At 45.6% G+C, this 16,736-nt stretch overlaps 8 protein-coding genes across 8 annotated transcripts; 3 read left to right on the forward strand and 5 right to left on the reverse strand.

Annotated features, from left to right (window-relative positions):
- Positions 1-3: 3 nt before the first annotated feature.
- BGW36DRAFT_407565 (uncharacterized protein) lies at positions 4-1,718 on the reverse strand. The gene is made up of 4 exons (XM_046219047.1): positions 1,312-1,718; positions 1,172-1,266; positions 518-1,106; positions 4-454 (listed from the first exon to the last, which is right to left on the reverse strand). The coding sequence occupies exons 1-4, from the start codon at positions 1,620-1,622 to the stop codon at positions 124-126; spliced, it is 1,326 nt and encodes a 441-aa protein (XP_046072279.1). The 5' UTR covers positions 1,623-1,718; the 3' UTR covers positions 4-123.
- Positions 1,719-2,613: 895 nt separating this feature from the next.
- BGW36DRAFT_359364 (chaperonin 10-like protein) lies at positions 2,614-3,907 on the reverse strand (the record flags this gene model as incomplete). The annotated part of the gene is made up of 4 exons (XM_046214066.1): positions 2,614-2,791; positions 2,850-3,554; positions 3,583-3,677; positions 3,737-3,907. The coding sequence occupies 4 exons, from the start codon at positions 3,905-3,907 to the stop codon at positions 2,614-2,616; spliced, it is 1,149 nt and encodes a 382-aa protein (XP_046072280.1).
- Positions 3,908-4,389: 482 nt separating this feature from the next.
- On the reverse strand, positions 4,390-5,707 carry BGW36DRAFT_378949 (uncharacterized protein). The gene has a single exon (XM_046216168.1). The coding sequence runs from the start codon at positions 5,552-5,554 to the stop codon at positions 4,451-4,453; it is 1,104 nt and encodes a 367-aa protein (XP_046072281.1). The 5' UTR covers positions 5,555-5,707; the 3' UTR covers positions 4,390-4,450.
- Positions 5,708-6,044: 337 nt separating this feature from the next.
- Positions 6,045-6,494, forward strand: BGW36DRAFT_427537 (cupin 2; the record flags this gene model as incomplete). Its single annotated transcript, XM_046220425.1, has 2 exons — positions 6,045-6,070; positions 6,125-6,494. 2 exons carry the CDS (start codon positions 6,045-6,047, stop codon positions 6,492-6,494), a joined length of 396 nt encoding a protein of 131 aa, XP_046072282.1.
- Positions 6,495-7,340: 846 nt separating this feature from the next.
- On the forward strand, positions 7,341-9,138 carry BGW36DRAFT_427538 (aldehyde dehydrogenase domain-containing protein; the record flags this gene model as incomplete). Its single annotated transcript, XM_046220426.1, has 7 exons — positions 7,341-7,719; positions 7,773-7,854; positions 7,917-8,154; positions 8,207-8,352; positions 8,409-8,919; positions 8,974-9,057; positions 9,094-9,138. 7 exons carry the CDS (start codon positions 7,341-7,343, stop codon positions 9,136-9,138), a joined length of 1,485 nt encoding a protein of 494 aa, XP_046072283.1.
- Positions 9,139-9,974: 836 nt separating this feature from the next.
- On the forward strand, positions 9,975-11,878 carry BGW36DRAFT_397260 (general substrate transporter; the record flags this gene model as incomplete). The annotated part of the gene is made up of 7 exons (XM_046218270.1): positions 9,975-10,019; positions 10,074-10,419; positions 10,502-10,582; positions 10,634-10,798; positions 10,855-11,253; positions 11,300-11,426; positions 11,488-11,878. 7 exons carry the CDS (start codon positions 9,975-9,977, stop codon positions 11,876-11,878), a joined length of 1,554 nt encoding a protein of 517 aa, XP_046072284.1.
- Positions 11,879-11,988: 110 nt separating this feature from the next.
- BGW36DRAFT_359370 (beta-lactamase-like protein) lies at positions 11,989-12,970 on the reverse strand (the record flags this gene model as incomplete). The annotated part of the gene is made up of 3 exons (XM_046214067.1): positions 11,989-12,597; positions 12,651-12,798; positions 12,849-12,970. The coding sequence occupies 3 exons, from the start codon at positions 12,968-12,970 to the stop codon at positions 11,989-11,991; spliced, it is 879 nt and encodes a 292-aa protein (XP_046072285.1).
- Positions 12,971-13,415: 445 nt separating this feature from the next.
- On the reverse strand, positions 13,416-16,041 carry BGW36DRAFT_378953 (leucine rich repeat domain protein). Its single transcript, XM_046216169.1, has 2 exons — positions 15,250-16,041; positions 13,416-15,200 (listed from the first exon to the last, which is right to left on the reverse strand). The coding sequence occupies exons 1-2, from the start codon at positions 15,749-15,751 to the stop codon at positions 13,780-13,782; spliced, it is 1,923 nt and encodes a 640-aa protein (XP_046072286.1). The 5' UTR covers positions 15,752-16,041; the 3' UTR covers positions 13,416-13,779.
- Positions 16,042-16,736: the final 695 nt, after the last annotated feature.

Below are 16,736 nucleotides of genomic sequence, written 5' to 3' on the forward strand. Positions count from 1 at the left end.
CTAGTCATTTGATTTTCTACTGGTATATTCTGCAGCTGCACCCCATTGATATGGATAGCAAAGTTCTTTGGTGACCAATGGCCGACATCTTGATTATTTTTACATCCACAGTACCACCGTCAACTATGCATCTTCTGTGAATTTCACCATAACAGGGGGCGGAACAACCTTCAATCGAGCTAGATCACGGATAGCGTTAAATGAAGATTCATACGAGTCTACACTTCCCAGGAAGCCAAGTTTCCTTGCTTTTCGCATGCTAAGAGACAAAGGCCAGCCACCGATGACCGCTGAATCTGTCATGGAGAAAATCTGAGCCCGGTTTTTGTCAGTGAATGGATCAAGAACAAGTTCATGTTTCTGGGCAAGCTCAGCCCACGCAGCTTGAACCTCGGACTGTCCAGACCATTCCTGTAAGCTAAAGGTGGAACATGTCGCTCCAAGAGGACCGTATCTGAGTGGTTACGATATATTGTTAGCTTTAGATAGATTCATCTCAAGGAAGTGGTAAGAATACCCTCGAGGTGTCTGCACATGTCTTGACACGTTGACGCGGTACTTGGACTTGTCCTCCTCCGGAGCCTTCCACCCCGTTCCATACCAGCTGGCCAGGTAAGCCCAGAAGCGCCCCCATGTAAAAGGGAGGCCGTCCTGAATGTTGAAAGCCTCGTTGGCTGCCCTGTCTGTCAAGGCTGCCCATTCTTCAAAATAGGCATTTAGCAAGGCAGTGCTTTGACAGTACTCACGATCCCAGGCCGTATAGTCACCTGGAAAGGCGAGAGGCCGATGCAAATGTGCTTGAACTGCTCCATATATAGCTAGGCCAACCATGTGATTTAGTGCGCTATCACGTACTGCACCTATAATATATGAAGGGCGAACAACATTCCAGCCGACACCGGTATTCTGGCAATAGTCGAAAAGCGCGTCTTCCTGAGGATAATAGAAGTTGGATTCTAATGAAATCCTTGGATCAGATTCAAACGATGGGCTTGTAGCAGGCCCAATGTGGAATCCATAGTGCTTAGCTCCAGTCTGCAGCAAGAAACGCTTTGGTTGCAGGCTTGATAGTCGAAGAGCACCAATGAAGTTTTGTATTAGGGTTGCTAAAAAGTTCATGTCAATTACATCAATTTATACCCCCAGACTTGAGATAGTTTGTTGTTCTTACCATTGATTCTAGCTAGTTCATCTGCATCTGACCACATGCCCAAAACCTGGCCTTCCTGTTGAGGCTGCATATATGCGAAAAAGAAGACGTAGTCACTAGGTTCTTAGCAGACTCTTAGATTACTAGAAAAACCAACGTACACTTTTTGGATCACTTTCAGTCGGTTTGCAATAGATGACTGCTCTCCAAGAAGATCAACGGAAATATGCTCAACTCGCTTGGCTCCCTCGCCCAAATCATCGAAAAAGTTGCTGGGAGGTGTTCGGCGGGATAGGCAATAAATTTTGCTCCATCGCTCTGGTGCAGCAGCAAGGACACGTACCATATGATATCCCGATATGCCATTAGCGCCGGTGACCACGGCAGTCAAATTCGAAAACGATTCATTCTGGGGATAAGTGGGCAAGCCATGGAACAAGCCTTGTGACTTAACGACTTGAGAGGCAGCCATGATAGATTACTTGGTGGAAGGGGATATTTTTCGTGTTGCGAAGGGAAATGACCAAAAGGTTATCCAGCCAATAATGAGCATGTTTATACATGTTGCTCTTCCTCAATTAAAGTACACCCCGGATCTCTTTCCCCGCATTTTGACGCTCCCTGAGTTCGGCCCCGAGCCCCGATATGGGGAACTCTTTACGTCGGATGTGCGCCGAATCGCCTTGATGCTTATATAATCATAGTTTTCAAAGAGCTTTCACACTTTCTGTTGGAAAATGAAGAATGGGAATCCGAAGAGAAAAATATTTTTTAAATTGAAGTATCGACAGATAAGGCAATATAGGCACAATACATTACTTAATACGTTGATTTTCCAAGCCTTCATTTCTGATTTGAGACCCAGGTAGTCCTCAAACCCAAATTGTTCTCCGAATTTATTTTGAGAATTGTTGCACATTTGATATTACATCGTGTTATACATTATCAGATGCAGATTTTTTAACATGTGTATTTCATCATTATGTACCTTTATATTTAAATCAGGTACATGATGGTCATTGACAATGAAAATGTACTACGTGGAGCGTAAGGTGCGCTCTCATTGGTCTATGTAGCACTTTGGTATTCCAATGTAATTTACCCCTCTGTTCTCATTGATCAGAGCCCCGGTCTTGTTCATTCAACATCAACATGTGTTTTGTTGACACACGCTAAGGACGCAATCCGTGGCTGCCTGGAAAATCTGGTCGTCAGCCTCAATATTAATAATTACTGATGACTTCTTTCCTTATCCTCCTGTACTTACTTGCGATTCTATTGTGTAGAGCGATTTCCCGTTTCGTATGTCCATTTTCGGGGTCACTGTCGCTTGTTTACATGTAATTTGTTTTATTATGCATGGACAAAACTAGGGCTATGCTCGTCACGAGACGGAACCAAACAACAACCGTATTAGCCATACCTGGAATATTCTGGCATCATGCACAGCTGAATTCAAATGATTATAGCTTTAAGATCACCTTTCTCGCCTGATGTTTTTCAAATATCTCATATGCCTTGGGTGCCTCTGCTAAAGGCATACGATGGGTAATAAAATCTGCAAATTTATCTTGATTTTCGGCGAAAACCTTGAGTGCTTCCCCAAATACCGGCCGGACTGCGGCGCGTCCCATATTAAGGCTGGAAATTGAGAATCAATAAGATTAGTCTAGAAGGGCAAAAAGAAATTAGGGCTTACTCGATGTTCTTTGAATATGCTTCAAACCCAGAGAAAGGAAGCTCAGACTGATGAAACCCAATCGAAGATATAGCACCACAGGCTCGAACGACGTCAAATGCCAGTCGCAATGCTGACTGGTTCCCCACGCTTTCAACCACTGCATCGGCACCTCTACCATCTGTCGCAGACTTCACAGTTGCTAGAACGTCATCTGTTTTTAGGTTCAAGGGCAACGCGCCCATCTTTCTCGCTTCTTCTAGACGATCCTCCACAGAGTCAACTGCATAGACAGTGCCAGCTCCCAGAACCTTGGCTGTTAAAACTGCGCAAACCCCAACCGGACCACATCCAAGACAAACAACCACCACTTGACTGAGAGGTTGCTGCCGAAAAGAGGGCCGCAGTGCAGATGGTGTGTGTAATATGTCCCCAACGATTGATTCCGCCGTCTCTTTCCCGAGTTTCAATTTCATTAGGGCTTTCATCGCACCGTAGTACCCAGTAGGGAAGATATCACACATAATAATCATCCGCTCATCGCTGACTTCGTCCGGAATAGCCTCGAGAGTGCTTTCAGCATAAGGCACTCGCACATATTCAGACTGGCCACCGTCAAGCGCCATGCTCCCAAATGAAGGGCCATTGACGCATCTGTTGGTGTATCCATGCTCACAAAACCAGCATTTCATACTATGCCCAATTAGTTCTGTAGCAGCCAGCTTCCTGTAAATTTTATTATAGATCCACCTACCACATAGGGGAAAAAATAGACATGACTTTCTGTCCAATGCTGAACCTCCTTACCGCTGTTCCAATTTCCTCAACGGTTCCTATAAACTCATGGCCCTATTATTTGTTTTTATTAAGCAGATACATCTTTAAGAGGAGGATTCTGTATCATTTACCATGATATGCCCGGTAGTTGTCTCCTGATGACCGCGATACATATGTAAGTCGCTGCCACATATGCCCGCAAGCTGAACCTTCAAAATCGCATCGCATTCGTCGATAATGACGGGCTTTGGCTTTTCTTTGACAACGATATTAAAAGGACCTTCATAGACTACCGCTTGCATGGTTTCGGTATTCACGAATATTGATTATCTGCTAGTTACTTTTCGCGCATAAGATAAGTGACAACAGCTAATCGGACTCTACTAAGGCACATCAATCTTATTTGAATTAAAATAATTTCGCTTAGATAAAAACCCGACACCAACCAACAACTCTTGCGTACGCATCCCCTCTTTGTGGGGTTTGCACAGAGACTGGTGAGGATTGATGTAAGTTCGGGCCAATTCTCCGACTGCTGGGATGTTTTATAGCCGAATAGAACCGACCAACACAGAGATTGGCGCAGTTAGCTCAATTTATTCAATACCTACTGATATGCCGCCGCTTTCTCCATCGTGATTTTCTCCTGCAGGCAGATTGCTACCATTAGAAATATTACGCAATGTTTAGTACCCAAAAAAGAAAGCTGTTTCCTACTAACAATAGAATAAATAGAAAACCTTGAGCAGAGTCGTCGCCAACAAACTGGCGATCTCACAGCGCAGTCATTAGTATTTATAGCTTCATACGTGCAATTCTTCCTGATAAGCTATCACGTGTGATACCTATGATACCTGCATCAAAAGTACAATCTTCCCTTCGCGTGTCTGTCTTTTACTAGCCATCTCATATGCTTCACAAGCTTTGTTAAATGGGAACGCCTGCGCAACAAATCCCTTAAGCAGTCCAAGCTCCGCTAAAGTAGCAATTTTCTTCAACTGGACATTGGACGGCTCCACAATGAAATCGAGAGCCTTGACTTTTTCCTTTCCTCCTGCGAGTAGAAGTGTCGTATGTTTCTCAACAAACCCCAAGCTTGAAGAATCAACCGTGATCAAGCAGCCCTCGTCCTTTACAAGGCGCCAGCAGCTCTCCAGGTACTGCCCCCCTACTGTATCAATAATGATGTCATATTCATTTCTCTTGTCGAGTAGGTCCTCATACTCCACCACTTGATCGCCGCCAAGGGAACGAAGGAATCCTGCATTCCGGGCCTTGGAACTCGAAGCAGTCGTCACGTGGAGCCTGGATAGGGCTCCCAGTTGCACGAGATAAGAACCGACCGCTCCGGATGCACCCGTAACCAGAAGTTTAACCAGTGGGCTTATCTTCTTGGAAATTGAGCTATTGGCTTCATGATTGGTGATTGGACGAAACGTAGGGTCAGGCTCGGTAACTCCTGCATGGACATATAGGGCTTGCCAGGCAGTCAATGCACTCATTGGGACCGTTGCCGAGCTCGCCCAATCTAGGTTCGCGGGCTTGCGCGCTACCTCATTTGCACTAACAACTGCAAACTCTGCCCATGTTGACCCCTTTCCAGTTGCTGCAGTCATGCCGTATACATAATCTCCGATCCTTAACATCTGCCCATTGTCAAGGATGTTATTATCGAATACAGAGACCACCTCCCCCGCAAAGTCATGTCCCAAAGACAAACGGTCTGACTGATAAGTCTCGGGCCAAGTCAGTTCATCACGAGTCACCGTAGCAGCATGTACTCGGATCAGAATCTCTCCCGGTTGTTCGAGCTGTGGTATTGGCACCTCGTTTTCTAAGTGTAGGGCGGATGGAGGAGCCGGATTATCTGCAGAATATGGCATGGATTCGACGGCATCTGAAGCTCGTTGAATGCGAACAGCTCGCATCTTCGTTTGACGCATCGCCATTGCGTGCTAAGAGTTTGTTAAATTGGAATAGCCTACAGGGCGCGAACGTGGAATTATCAGTATTCTTTGCGAGAGAGGACGGTAGGAAAGAGGAAAGATTTGAGCTTTAATATGCCATCAGCCAGTGTTTGAGAGCAACATTTGCAATTTGCTATAGAGGGCCGGATATTAGACACTACTAGCAGGGAGGGGCATGTCGTGATATATACGAATCATAATTGAGGCGATCCACAATTTGATTATCCACTTCATACCTGGCCAAATCGGGTGCGTTGCCGAATACCCGCACTCTCAATTGATGTAGTTAATGGATAGCCTACACGGGATACAGATCTACGAGTACCCGACGACAAAGCGGATATTGGTTAAGTATTTGATTTAAAAGAGCCCATCGCCCACCTCTAGTAAGCTAAGTCAATCCTCAAATATCACAAATCCGTGATCAAGTACTCCACAAAAACATACTACTGAAGCTTTTTGGGGGAAAAAAATGGATACGATATCCAAAGAAAACCGGTAGGCCGGTCTGGTCAACTTGTGGCAAAGACATAATAACCAAAGTTCTTGTAGTCTTCGCCCGCGAGAGGAGGTCAAGGTACTCTACGACCACGAACTCAAAAATGCTCCTGGAAAGTCCATAATCGGCCTGGAGATAGAATATTCTCCAAATGGATTCACACCTCCCCACCGACACGGTGGAGCTACAGTGGTTGCGTTTGTGACTGAAGGAAGCATACTTAGCGGTATGAATGGCAATCCTCCCCGAGTCTACGAACCAGGAGAAAGTTTCATGGAGCTGCCGGGATGTCATCACACAGTCGCAGAGAACAATAGCAAAACCCAGAGAGCAAAATTAATTGTTGTGCTTGTTGTGGATACTGAGGTGGTAAAGAAGTCAGGCTATGAGGGCCTTACTGTCCTCGATGATGGATGGGAGTAGTCCAAACATAGCATAATGTTGCAAATAAAAATGCACACAATATTCCCAGGAACAACTCTACCCAAGTGGCAAGGTATGGTGGATAACTCACCGTCTACTAATTTCCCTGAACTACTCAGTTAACCAATATCGGCACCTGCCGGCCGCCGAAAACGAGATACCTTGTTTTGGTTTTTCCGCAGAAAATAACGCTCTATCCCGATTAATAGAAATAATAACACATTTTGTATGTATTCTGGCGTTTACCAATGTCACTTTTTCTATAACTGTAGAGTAACTGCACATTTAATCAAACCCACTGGCTTTCGCAGGATTATAAAGTCTTACTTCTAAATCTAACCTCTAAGACAAGCTGCTTTAAAGAAATAAAAAATTTTTGACTATTGGCATCGCTCGATCCCACGACATGTGGATGTGTTGCAATAGTTAGTTTTAGCAATGGCGTGAAATTTTCGTATAGCTAGTTACATGCCCATTGATACACGGTTGGATGGCTGTAGTGAGAAACTCCGCAAGGTGTACTTTCGTTCGCCAAGAAATTCACAAAATGTCATCGTTCTCGTAGCCATGATGTGTAGAGGTCACTAAAATCAAGATAAATTCATAAACTAGATTCAAAAACTTATCATAAATTTCAAACTTTAATACCCGGTACAGATTCGCCGTGAGTTCGGGCCAATTCTCCGTCTACGGGGATATTTATAGCCCGAATAGAACCGACCAACATGAATTCATATTAGATTGAGGGGAAGACGGCAGTAAGTGAAAACACATCAATCTCCATACTTTTTCATGAAATTTACTACATCTTATTCTTGAAGAACGTATCGCGTTGCTTGAACAATCATGTCTGCACCTACGATTCGCTCCGTAGCGGAGCTGACAAAACTCTATATCAATGGCAATTACGTAGAGGCGAAATCCGGACAAACCTATACCATATACAATCCTAGTGATGAGTCAGTGGTATCTGACAAGATTCCGGTCGCAGGCAAGGAAGACGTCGATGCAGCTGTCGTCGCAGCAGAAAAAGCATTTCATGGGCCGTGGAGCAAGTTCACTGGTGCTGAGAGATCTGCGTGCCTGCGTAAACTGGCTGAAATTCTTGATGAGAATGATCGCCTGGTCGATATCCTAACTCTTGACTCACTTAGTACCGGAAACCCGGTGTCAATTATCCCAACCCGGGAAAAAAATTATATCATGAGCCAACTGTTATATTACGGTGTGTAACACCCCTGAGACTTTACAGATAGCCAAAAGTCTGATGACAAGCAGCTGGATGGACGGACAAGCTGCGTGGTGATTATCTCCCTGATGATGATGGTTTTGTGAAACTCGTACGACATGAGCCTCTTGGGTATGTGCCTTGTCAATAGTCTAGTTTCTAATCCATCAAGTCTAACGTTCAAATTTAATTAGTGTCTGCGCTGGAATAAACCCATTCAATGCGCCAGTGGCAACCTTAATCATGAAAACAGCCCCTTGTCTAGCAACAGGAAACACTATTATCATGAAACCATCAGAATATAGTCCCCTCGGCTCTTTAGCAATTGCACCTCTCTTTGAAGCAGCTGGCTTTCCCAAAGGTGTTTTTCAAGTTGTCACCGGTGCTGGGGATACAGGTGCATTGCTTGCGGGGCACATGAGAATCAGAAAGGTACTATTCACCACAATGTCTCAAAATGTCAACATGCTTAGCATCTCCTTAGATAAGCTTCACCGGAAGCGTTGCTACAGGAAGAAAAATCCAAATTGCTGCCACGCAAAGCAATTTGAAACGGGTGACCCTTGAACTAGGTGGAAAAAGCCCGGCAGTGGTGTTCGAAGATGCTAATTTAGATAATGCGCTCACCTGGTAGGCTGAATCTTATAGACATTCCTCCGGTATTGGAAGCACGTTGATAGTGACAGGACAATAAACGCAATCCTCGCGCGTTCCGGACAGGTTTGTGTTGCGGCATCTCGGATCTACGTGGAGAGGTCAATTGCCGACAAGTTCATCGAGGGTTACAAGGAGCGCATGAAAGCCGCGGTAAATAATATGGGCAATCCTCTTAATAAGGCGAACTCCATGGGGCCATTGGTAAACAAGACGGCATTTGAAAGAGTCACCAAGATGATTGAGAGAGGAAAAGCCGAGGCGGAACTTGTTGTTGGAGGAGTGCGTCACGGTGATCAAGGATGCTACATTGAGCCCACAGTTTTTTTGAACCCCCAGAAAGATGCTCAAATATATAAAGATGAGGTATTCGGTCCAGTTTCAGTGATTAAAACTTTCGAAACCGAGGAAGAAGTTTTGGAAATGGCCAATGATACTGAATTTGGCTTAATGTCTGGTGTTTTTACCAAAGACATCAATCGAGCATTGAGGTTTTCTTCTAGACTGGAATCGGGCGTGGTTGGTGTCAATTGCGTGAGCATTGTAAGTGGAAGGTTCATGATTGACAGATGGTTGCTAACACAACTGGCTTCTTAGATGAACGTCCAGGTTCCTTTCGGAGGGAAGAAGGCATCCGGGTTGGGCAGAGAATTTGGTGAATATGCAAGTCTTCATTTTCTAGTACTTACCATAATATATGGACTAATGCTTTACTAGGCTTTGCGAAGTTTCACAGAGCCCAAAACTGTTCTTATCAAGTAGGTTAATTTCCCCGTTGCTGAGAATACTACTTATTCTCTGAATAGTATGAACTCTTAAGACTTTGATTAGCAAAGAATACCTAGTTATGGGTAGCAATATATATAAGAGCACACTGCTAGTAGTCTGTATAGTATCAACTAAAGTTTCGCTTTTCGTGCCGCATAGTATTTGTTCTAACTACAATGGCTACTGAAAGTAGACATATTGCACATGAATTGGAACTGAGCCTTGGAAGTTTTCAGCTATCCCCAAAGTCAACTTTACTACATTACCCTCCTTTTGCTTGTCTTGTCACAACTAGAATGGCCCTTAAAGAGAACGACTGTATATTTAGTTCGAGCTCAATTTCAGTCTTTCAATCACTCCAGCTGGCCATGGGTTTTGATTTGTCTGACCCCGCTCGTCGCCCCTCGGGCTTTTGGGCCGAAAGCAACGGCCTTCATTATAAGGTTTTTACCCCAGTAAAGATCCCGGGGCTTAGGGGGCTTCCCGATTGGGAAATATGATAATGCCCTTTTGAGAGGGCCAATAACGGCCCCTATTGTCAATCATTTGGCAATTATATGCTCTTCTTCAAATCTAATACTTTTTGGTCCAGATATTTCGGGCGCGATATCCGATGATATCGGAGACCGTCTCCAGTCGTCCATCGAGCTTCGGACTTAAGTTGGCGACGAACGGTGAGGCCCGTACAAGTCACTGCGGCCGATAAAAACAAGTGATATCCCTAGTTTAGGGACTTAAAATCTAGAGAGTGTAGTCCACGGTACATATGTACTTAGCATACTTATACCACTGTCACAAATCATCAACCAGACACACGTACCCTAACTAGAATGGCGTCTCCTAGCACTCGCCAGGTGAGCGCATTCAATCTTGCCGTAAGTATACAGACCATTCTTAGCCATAAACATTCTTATTCTCACACCTATCAGATTGTCCTTGCCCTTTGCTTCGGCAGTTTAACCTACGGGTACTCTTTTAGCATCACTTCCACGACGCTGGGCCAGCCTTCATTCTTTGAATATTTCAATCTGTCTCAAGACACTACAGCACCAAGATATGCCTATACAAATCGTGTTATTGGGGGTTTAAATGGGTGTTTCTCTGGCGGAGGCTTTCTTGGTGCTTTAGTCGGCGGTTGGGCTTGTGATGCGCTTGGTCGCAAGAAGACACTTCTATTAGCTACCCCTATCGCTATCCTCGGCGGCGCGTTACAAGGAGGAGCAGTGAATATTGCAATGTTGCTCGTTGGTCGAACCTTGGGCGGTTTTGCAGTGGGTAAGCTTTTAAAGCCTGTTCCGTTTACTTTATATTTTTCGCACAGACAGGCCGATTGATCTAATCTTGATCCCCATTGCAGGAATTCTAATGGTCCTCATTCCACTTTTTCAATGCGAGATTGCGCCTCCGGCGGCCCGTGGATTTCTCGTATCTCAACACGGTATGTTTTATTCTATGGCTTCATGAGGCGAATGCATAGCTGACTGGCCAGGCGTTGTGATCGTCTTTGGATATTCCGTTGCTGCATGGGTCGGCTTTGGCTGTTTCTATACAACCAAACCAGCATTTCAATGGCGATTCCCACTTTCTTTGCAGTGCCTTTGGCCGCTAGTTATGTTGCTTCTGACACCACTTCTACCTGAATCCCCCCGTTGGCGTGAGTGATCTCATTCTACTCATATAGGACTGTCAATGCTGATTAGATGAAATCAGTTCTAATGCAAGGTCGTCAGCAAGAGGCATGGGATATCGTAGAAAAGCTACACAACAGCGATAAGGATGACTCGAGAGTATCGTTTGCTAGGGAAGAGTTCTACCAGATGACAAACCAGGTCTCTGCAGATCAAGAAATGGCTAGCTCCGAGACGTTAACGACTTTATTTACAAAGAAATCTTATCGAAGACGTATGTTGTGTGCATTCATGACTATGTTCGCATCAGAATCAACAGCAATCTTGGTTATCTACAATTACAGCGTCCTTCTATATGAAGGGCTGGGCTTTAGCAGCAATATTTCCCTGCTGTTGGCGGCGGCTTATGTTACTGTGGCATGCTGTGGGAATTACATTAGCTCACTCTTAATGGACCATGTCGGTCGTGTGAAGCTGTTGAGTATGTTTAGTACGTTTGACTCGAGAGGAAAACTAACTGCTTCTAGTCACTGGTATTTCCGGTTGTCTGATCTGTCTCATCTTCGAAGCGGCGCTGTCAGCCCGCTATATAGGGACAGAAAACTCCTCGGGACTAGGCGCTGGAGTTTTTTTCCTATTCCTTTACATTTCATTGTGAGTCTTCTTTCCGCATTATATATGTAAAGAGAGTCTCTAATTTACATGTATTTGAAAGCTACGGCTGCTGTATTGATGCCACCACGTACGTCTACTGCACGGAGATTTTCCCGACTCACATTCGCTCGCGAGGCATGGCATGGTCACTGGCCGTATTGTTCGGTACTACGGTTGCCTACCTGATCCCTGCTCCAACAGCATTTGCACAAGTTGGTTGGAAATACTACCTTCTTTTCATCATTTTAAGCGCGATAAATATACCGATCATATGGACTTTGTTTCCGGAGACCAAGGGGCTTGCCTTGGAAGAGGTCGGCGAGAAATTTGGCGATGATGTTATTGTAAAACTCACCAATATTACTACAGAACAGAGGGAGCAACTAGATGATGCTATCAGGGCCGATAAAAGCAGGTTGGAAAGTACACATGTTGAACGGTTACCTGTGTAGTATTCCAAGGGGGGGTGTATTCGGTTCTACACTTACGTTCGATTTTAGGAGATTAGTTTTTAATATGCCGGTAAAAGACTTATAACTATACCCTGCAATTCTCCGCATTATCACTCAAAGTACTTCTTCTCTCTCATAAACTTAGTAGCAACATCTTTATCATGCCCAAACACAAGCCTAGCATTGAACAGCCTCTGTAGCCTACGAATCATATTCAAACTGCGAAACCAGGCATTATGATCTCGCGCCAAACCTCCGTGCGGATGGCCCAGCTCATAATTTTCAGCAACGTGAAACTGATCCGTCGTCCAAATAAACGTTCCATCATGCTCCAAATTGACCTGCATAATACACAGTCCCGGCGTATGGCCCGGTGAGTGATGCAGCGTGATACCCTGGAAAAGATCCAGATGCGATTCCGTGAAGGTATTCCATTTTAGCCTGTCGAGAAGCATGTAATGGCCCAGATACACGCCGAGATCGGCGCCGGTGGCGACGGCCCAACAGGCATGCTTGAACTCTTCTTCGTGGACGTAGATGGGCACATCGGTGTCGACGAAATGCTCAAGACCGCCTGCGTGATCGAGGTGCAGGTGGCCGATGATGACTGCTTTGACGTCCTTGATATCATTGCCAGTGGCCCTGATTGCGGCCGGTAGTTTCTTCTCGTCGGAATACTCAGTGCGAGGAAAGATGTCGGTTAGCGGAGCACCCCATTTCTACTTAATTTAGCATATTGACATGGTATAAACGAGAATCGGGATATACGAACCACATCGAGGTCTTCTGCACAGCCAGTCTCGTACAGAATTAGCCCTACTCCCGGATACTCAATCAAGGTCGACAAAATAATCAGCTCCCGGCGTTTATTCTCAGGGTTTTTGTTTGATAGAGAGCTCGTATTACCACCACGAAAAATCCTATGCTCTTGTAAGTAAACCCATGAATCTCCGATATTACTAGTACATACCACGACTCGTCCGCTTCCAAGGTGCCCAAATCCAAGATATGCATTTTAGTCCCAGTGGGACATTTGAATCCGGGAATAGCTGCCGGGACTAGAAGGCTGGCAAGGTCTGCAGAGGAACTCATGATTTCAAAACCAAGGAGGAGTATTACTGGTCTTTGAGGATGGCAAAGGTATAAGAAGAAAGTGAAGCTGGTAATCTCGCACTAGTAATGATTTGAGTAATCAAGTTGTGTGCTCAGTTTTGACAGCCTAATAACTTGATTGTAAATTTGGGGTTTATAAGCGTCTTTTATCTCTCGCGTGGCTCAGTGGCTAATTGGGTAGATGATACTCGTGGCTTTGATACCAGTCTCCATGGGGCTTGTATCGGACGGAATGCCCGAAGAGCTTAGGATAACTCCCTGTGCTCTCATCGGGCAAAATGTCCTTGCCGGACTGCAACCCGGACATATAACAAGAATCGGATAAACCCCATTTTATTATCTTGGTTAGGCGGGAAATCAAACTTGAAAGATGCTCATCCGGTTGTTGCTAGCGTAAAGATGTCATCTAGGCAAAGTAGGATAATTTGAATATTGGTAGAGTTTAAATTGAGAGTAGTTGGTAGGTTCATTCTAAACTGACCATAAGTAAATAAGTTGACCAAAACAGTTTTAATTGCTAAAACACCATTCACCAAAGCACTCAGTAACAATAACAATAACCAATTACTTGCGAACCCCAATAACGCTAGAGCAACGCCAGAGAGGTATTTTAAAAATGACAGTTTCATAAAGCATCCAATCCATCATCCCATAGAGTCGTCAAAAACTTGCCAAACGCTCAATAGATGCATAGTTCACGCCATCACAAATGCATGCTGGGAATATGGCCGTATAAGAATAGACATTTTTGATTCGCAGAAAGAAATTCAACTGAAGAAAAGAATTGATCACTTTTTGAACATATAGTGACCGTAGATGCCTCCAACTTCGCCAACCGTGACCGGGATCTTTCTCATTCCCCACCAACGGGCGCCCATTTTCCACCAACGCGAACCATCGTCTAGAGGAGCCTCAAGAGTCTGGTCGGTTTTCACTGGCTCTCTCACGTACCAGCCTCGGCGGCCGATTTCTCTGACCACCCACCCATTTGAGCGTCCTGATTTTGTTCGGTCACGCAGGGGAGCGATTAGCTTATCACTCAACTCAATCACCTCCAGCGGCATACTTCGTGGAGAGACAAGGATAAATTTATTAGGATTGAAGAGAGTCGCCAGTGAAATATGAGGGCATTTGCTCAAGTCCAAATAGTGAAGAGATGGTGGTTGCCACTTCTTTTCGCTAGTAGTGCCAGCCTCATCATTAGCATTTGGTTGTTCGACGGGCATGAAGAAAGAATTCAGATCGCTGGGAGATAGATCCGCTCCACTAAGACCTAACTCCTCCAGATGCTTGGTCAAAGGAAGCAGTAGTGGAACATGCTCGGGTACAATCCGTGCACCATTCAAGTTGAGAGACCGGAGGGATGATCGGAGTTTCGGGAGCAAAGCTGTCACATCGTCTGCCTCCAAAAGTCGATACCGAGATGGGTCGGTCATCAGATTGAGGTACACCAGAGACTCGGTAACGGCAGGATGCGTGGTCAAGAATTTCACAACTTGAGGGCCTGATAGGCGCAAGCATTGCGAAAGATTCAGATGCGTCAGCTGAGCAGTATCCGGAAGGGTGAATAGGGCTGCCTCAGTGATTTGGGTGCGTCCGAGGTCCAAATGGGTCAGGTTAACAAGTCGTGGAAGAAGGGTCGCAAAAACGGCGGGTGAAAGTCCGCTACATTCGTGCAGGGACAACCTCTTCAGTTGCGGCAAGTATACTGGGATATCCGCTGGGGCCTTGAAGGCCTCCAGGAAGTCAATCGAGAAAGCTTGGGACGAACAGCCAACAAAGTCCACAGCCCTCAAGTTAGGCAGACCACCGAATATCTTCTGAACCACTGCATTGTTGATGTCTGTCTCAAGGTGTTCTTGCAGCAGGCATTCCATCAGGTCTGGAAACAAGTCCAAGCATTGCAAAAGTGTCTTCGAGGTCAAGTTCTGGATCTCAGCGTTCATTTGCCGTGTACGACCGAGTCCTACAGAGGTAAAGTGAGAAAAGTCCAGACGTCGAACAATAGTTCCCAATGCCGGGTAGTTGTTGATATGCTTTAGTAGCTTAGAGAAAATAATAGAGTGGGGAACAGTGATATTGCGATAGAGCACGCTTAGAGTTGCCGAATGAAAAGTGCGCGATGTCAATAGACATGCAACGAGGTCGACATTGCGGGGAGTATAGCCATTTGGCGGCAGGTCCACTGCCAAATAAGATATGATTTGTACTGGAGAGTGGTTAGATAGGGGTAGTGGAACAAACAGGAGCAAACATACTGAGTACTTCAACGGGCAATTTTTCAATGGTAACCCGAGGGTGCTTGAATTCTTGTTCAGTAAGAGGCTCCCTAAGGGCTGGGCGTCCATTACTTGTATCCCAAACCCAGTCGCTTGACGAGCTTCTAAAGTCTAGACGGCGTAAATCCCCATAGCTCTTGCTTGCCTTCCTCCCTCGAAGACGTATGTGCTTCCAGCCCATGAAGCCACCGCATGGGCAGCAGAAGTCGGGCATGCGGTCGACGGCAGCAGTCATATCGACGGATGTGCCAGGCGACGTTGGTGTTAGGCGAGTATCAACAAATGTTTGGGCAATCCCGGTGGTGTCTTCCTTGACGGAGCCGAATGAGCCGCGGCGGGCGCTGTTGGACCTAGATTGGGACCTCGAGGGAGACTGAGATGAGTCCCTGGAGGAATCCCAGCAGGTATCGTCGCTTTTAACTTTGGAGCGCAACTGCTTCTCTGGGGTAAATGGACTGGGGGGAAGGTTTGGCGCACCCATGGTGACAAGCCACCCCAAATCGGGGGATACTCTCTTTATGCCGGAGGAAATCTGAGAATAATACTAGGGCGAATTTTTTCTGCTTTTTCCCCCGGATTGCACGGATGAATCAGTCAATAGTCACACACAAACGAATGAGAGGAGGGGCGGCGAGGAGTTAGTTGCAGGAAGTTGGGAAATTGTTAGTCACAGAATTCTCGTGGATGGAGAGGCGGCGCGGTTGCCGTCGGACCCAGCACAGCCTGCGCGAATGGCAACAGCGGATGGCGCCAGCTTTAATAATATGATTCAATCCCTAATGACTACTAGTCCATTATTAATTAATCCTTCTTAATTATTCTCGATAGTCTGCTTATTCTAATTGCTGCCGCTCATCCATACTGCTCGGAGTCGACAACCGCCGGCACGCAGCCATGGCTGGAGTCAAACCTTGATTCTCTTTCTGTTCCAGAATTCATATTGCGGCCTCTTTGATGCACTATCACGTAGCTACTCAGTACTAGTCATTGCCACTACTGGAAGCAAGCCTTGGCGATCTGCCTGCTCATTATCTGGCCAGGCACTGCTCTATCCGTACCGTATAACCGTGTCACTGATTAAGCTCTGATAGAACCTCGTGGCAACTAGCCTTATCCGTTGACGCAGCATTTCCTTTCATTCCCACTCGGATGAACCCATGCAAATTATCGTATTGATGCATTAATATTGTATTACTAACAAACAAACATGCAAACAGAATAGTAAACGATTCCCATTATCACATAGAAACAGATGGTGGCATATGGTGCAATTCTGGTCGTCGCTGCTTGATTCCATGACATAATCGAAACCGCAGGGTGGCTCCACCTCGCTGGCGGGCTTTCTGCTGTCATTCAGATCATGAGACCTCGTCATGCCATCTATCACATCTGTCGTTGACTCAGACTGTGCTCATCTATTCCAGCCTGTCAGGACAGTACGAATACGCATTCGTCCGCCATGCCTA

This window comes from Talaromyces proteolyticus, assembly GCF_021365285.1.
Source record: "Talaromyces proteolyticus strain PMI_201 chromosome Unknown BGW36scaffold_6, whole genome shotgun sequence".
Classification (NCBI taxonomy): domain Eukaryota; kingdom Fungi; phylum Ascomycota; class Eurotiomycetes; order Eurotiales; family Trichocomaceae; genus Talaromyces; species Talaromyces proteolyticus.